This window comes from Callithrix jacchus, chromosome 10 (genome assembly GCF_049354715.1).
Source record: "Callithrix jacchus isolate 240 chromosome 10, calJac240_pri, whole genome shotgun sequence".
Classification (NCBI taxonomy): Eukaryota; Metazoa; Chordata; class Mammalia; order Primates; family Cebidae; genus Callithrix; species Callithrix jacchus.
Window position 1 is genome coordinate 113,917,358 of NC_133511.1, and position 4,485 is coordinate 113,921,842.

The 4,485-nt window shown below is 35.7% G+C and overlaps 1 protein-coding gene across 1 annotated transcript; it reads left to right on the forward strand.

Annotated features, from left to right (window-relative positions):
- On the forward strand, nucleotides 1-1,517 carry LOC100409413 (olfactory receptor 5J3-like). The gene has a single exon (XM_002755334.5). It carries the CDS (start codon nucleotides 151-153, stop codon nucleotides 1,138-1,140), a length of 990 nt encoding a protein of 329 aa, XP_002755380.3. The 5' UTR covers nucleotides 1-150; the 3' UTR covers nucleotides 1,141-1,517.
- Nucleotides 1,518-4,485: the final 2,968 nt, after the last annotated feature.

A 4,485-nucleotide genomic window follows, 5' to 3' on the forward strand; every position in this document is an offset into this window, starting at 1 on the left:
TCTAAAGTAAATGTCCTTTGTTTATTTAACTATAGGGTAGCCTTAAATGTCCCATGCTGTTCTGGACACCGGATCATGAAGGAACCACTTCTTTTCCATCAGAGTAATATCTTGTTCTGCTACTAAGGAACTATATATACCTGAATTAAAATGAGAGTCTGGAATCATACAGGTGTGAAGGAATTCCTCCTGGTAGGGTTAACTGAAAATCCTAATTTGCGGATCCCACTCTTTTTGCTTTTCACTCTTATTTATTTTATCACTTTGGTGGGTAATTTGGGCATAATTATCTTGATCTGGTTAAATGCCCAACTTCGTACTCCAATGTATTTCTTCCTTGGCAACCTCTCCTTTTGTGATATCTGCTACTCTACTGTCTTTGCTCCTAAGATGCTAGTCAATTTCCTAACAAAACATAAGTCCAGTACATTTTCTGGCTGCATTCTACAGAGTTTCTCTTTTGCAGTATATGTAACCACAGAGGGCATTCTCCTCTCCATGATGGCTTATGACCGTTATGTGGCAATAGCTAATCCCTTGTTGTATGGAGTCATTATGACCCAAAGAGTTTGTATACAGATGGTCCTTGCATCTTACTTAGGTGGGCTCATTAATTCCCTGACACACACAATAGGTTTGCTGAAATTAGACTTCTGTGGTCCTAATATTGTGAATAATTATTTCTGTGATGTTCCTCCTCTTCTGAGACTTTCTTGCTCTGATACCCACATCAATGAAATGCTGCTTTTGATCTTCTCTGGGCTCATTGCAATGTTCACTTTCATCGTCATTATGGTGTCTTATGTCCGCATCATCATTGCCGTCCAGAGAATCCATTCAGCTGAAGGAAGGTACAAAGCCTTCTCCACTTGTGCCTCACACCTGGCCACTGTGACCTTATTCTATGGGTCTGTGACTTTTAGTTACATCCAGCCAGGTGCTCAGTATTCCCTGGAACAGGAGAAGGTCTCGGCTGTGTTTTATACATTGGTGATCCCCATGCTAAACCCACTTATTTATAGCCTGAGAAATAAGGATGTAAAAGATGCAGCAAAGAGGTTGATATGTTGGAAGAGAAACCCCACTGAATGTGGCTTTGTTAACCTAATATTTACATGCAAATATATGGCCTGTCTTTAAAATTATATCAAATAATTACAAATCAAACTATGCTTAAGACACTCTTGTGCAATTTGGATCAGGAATTATGAGTTTGACTTAAAGACTGAATTATTATTTGGCTGAGAGTTGATGACATGCTATTTCACAATTTATTGTGTTGATGATTTAATAATTTTGTTATTTCAAAAGATGAGAAAAGTTTTTTTCTAACAAATATTCATGCTAAACTCTGAAAGAGGATTTAAAGAAGGTGGCATTGATTCAAATCAAAGTAATACTCTATCAATAGATGTTTATCAATGTGTCTCAGATAAAAATTTTCTGATAAAAATTCAAATGTTCCTGTGGCACAACTTTCTTAGATTATACTATTATGTCTTATCCTAAAAGAGCTATCATACGATTAAAAATGAATATCTTCCATTTTGTATTTAATTTTCATTTCTTAATAAGATCTAATAAAAAATGGCTATAGGAAATGAGTTCTTTTCTATAGTCATTTATTATTGTTAACAGTTTACCATAAACTATGGTATTTATAGTTTACTCTTATTATTATTTGTGGTTTACTCATTCAACACATTTCTACTGTGCCAGTCACTTTGTATGTGTGATATAAACCTAAAAACATTTAAACTATAAACAAAAAGCTGTTAGAGGAAAGAAAAATGGGTAAATCTGGTAAAAGGGAGATTACTTAAAGATGAAAAACTATACAAGTTTGGCTCTAGCATGGAATTTTAAAGCAAAAGCAATAGACAATAAAGTTGGCAAATTATATAGAACCAGATGTATGAAAGAGAAAAGAGTTCACAATGACACAGGTTTTGAACTTGTGTCACTAATATTTTAAAATTTTTAGGAGATAAAATAAAGTAATAATCTAAGTGCCATTCAAATTTCTAACTGAAGAACTTTCTGGAAAGAGGGTATAGCCAAGAACAAATCCCAGGAAGTATGAACTATCATGGATTGCTTGTAAAACAGCAAAAATTCAGAACTGGAGTAAACAGAGGAAGGAGAAAAAAGTTAAAATAGTAGAACGGATCATGTGGGATATAGTATGTGTAGGGACTTTGAATCAGAGCAAAGACAAAGGCAACTGACCCAACTTATATAGTACAATGGTCACTCAGGTTATTGTATTAAATAATAAATAGGCTATAGAATGGCAGGCAAGAATGTACGACACAAGCCCAGGCAGGAGGCTGCATAATACTTTGGCTGAGAGTTGACGACATGCTAGACAAGAGCTGTCACAGTAAAACTCGGGAAAAACACAAATACAGTATATATTTTAATGCTAGACCTGGCAAAAGAATGAATGAAAGAGAAGACCTAAAGATAACTCTGAAATTTTTTCAACAGACAAGCAGACACAAGAGAATAACAACATCCAGATTGTACAAAATATGTATTCTTTTCAAGCACATAAATAGTATTTACAAAGCTGAGCAACTTGAGTATACAATGGGATGAAGAAAAAGTCTCAAAACACATCAGAGGATGGTGTGTACATATTCTACAACTGTGGGCAAGATACTTTAAGTTCCTACACCTAATTTTTCACCTAGAGAAAGAAATAGTCATATAACTGCAAAATTTTGTAGATAGAAGTATAGGTTGGATGAATAGCTAGACTGAGAGACAGAGGACTTTTATTTTAACTTGTATTTTAAGTTCAGGGCATATGCAGGCTTGTTACATAGGTGAACTTGTGTCATGGTGGTTTGCTGTAAAAATTATTTCATCACCCAGGTATTAAGCCTAGTACCCATCAGTTATTTTTCCTAATCTTCTCTCTCTTCCCACCCTTCACCTTCTGATAGGCCCCTGTGTGGGTTTTTCCTTTCTATGTGTCCATGTGTACTAAGATAGATAGAGTTTAATGTGATTTTAGAATATATTAGTGAAAATCCACAAGGTCAGAAAAATATGAATAGATGCATTATTATGTCAAGTTCAAGGAACTTATACATTTATATAAAACAAGAATCAAAAGTTGCAAAATACAATTAAGCAGTGCAGCACACTGAGCAGAGCTTGCAAACTACTGTGAGAAGATTGAGGTGTCAGCTTATATATATTTTAACTTTGGGGAAACATAAATACATACTTTACATTAGAAAATAGTATATCATTATGTAAAATCAATACATGTTTATGTGTATGTATACATTTATTGGGATTGAAGTTGAGAGAAAAGTTGAGAGACCAATGAAACAAATGCAGCTATACAACCGGCACTTGTAGTTAAGCAGTACATGACTGATTGTTTATTCTTGCAAACTTGTATTACTTTTGAATTGCTTCTGTAGATTTGAAATGTTTCAAAATAAAAAGTTAGAAAAACATGGAGGAAAAGTGCTTGCAAAATGACAAGAACACCTTTACTTCTGGTGGAATGAAGTTGTTTGTGGGCAAAATGGCATTTCTGCAAAAATAAAATCAAGGTAAGAAATAACCTCTTGAGAAAGAATAAATAACTATTAAGGAGAACTAGAGTAGCTTTGGATTCAGAGAGATGTAAACTTGGAAAGCAAGACGATTTTTATTGCCCTAATTCAGGGCATACTTGAATATTCAGAGTTGGTAGACACTTCGTAGGTTCCACCCTACATGGTTGTATTTCCTCTCAGGACATTAGTCAAATTCTGGGTCTGAACAGGTCTGAAGGATGTTTTCATAGTCAAATGATAGATGAAAAGAGAGTGAGAGCCTGAGAGAAGGGGAGGAAGAGCATGGATAGATGAATAAATGAATGAATGAATGAGAAAGAAACAGAGAATGATAGAAGACAGACTTAAGTGAAGAACTTCTCAAAAGTGGAGATCTTTTTGTGATGTCCCAAACAATACAAATAATGAAGATTGTGACCAATCAAAGGAACTTACTCTGGACACATTCTGTGTGACTGTTCCGCTGGAAAGAGGAAATAGTGGAGTGGAGCTTTAGGCAGTTACAGAAACTGGGGAGAGAAATACGATTATATAGGAGCTCAAACGCAAAGCTGGTTTTCTCCACAAGAATTTGGGGTGAAGAAGTGTAAGAAGCTGGTCTTGGGCTACAAAGGTTGACTGAAATCTCCTGTCCTGTGTTCTTGCTGGGCTTAGAAAACAAAGATTTGCCAGAGGGAAGGGTCAGTAAGAAATGTATTGTAGGTGTCCCCCTCCAAACGCTTACCAGGTTCTGATCCTGTTGATTGTAGGAAAGAGACTTCAAATTTCGTTTGAAAAGCACAAGGACACCCCTGAAAGTTCAGACTAACTGGAGAGTCAGAATGAAATCTTTCTCAGTGTTTGGGGCTTGGTTGATAATGTCCTGTCAGATGTAGAGGCCCGCATCAAACATAAGGCCAGCAGT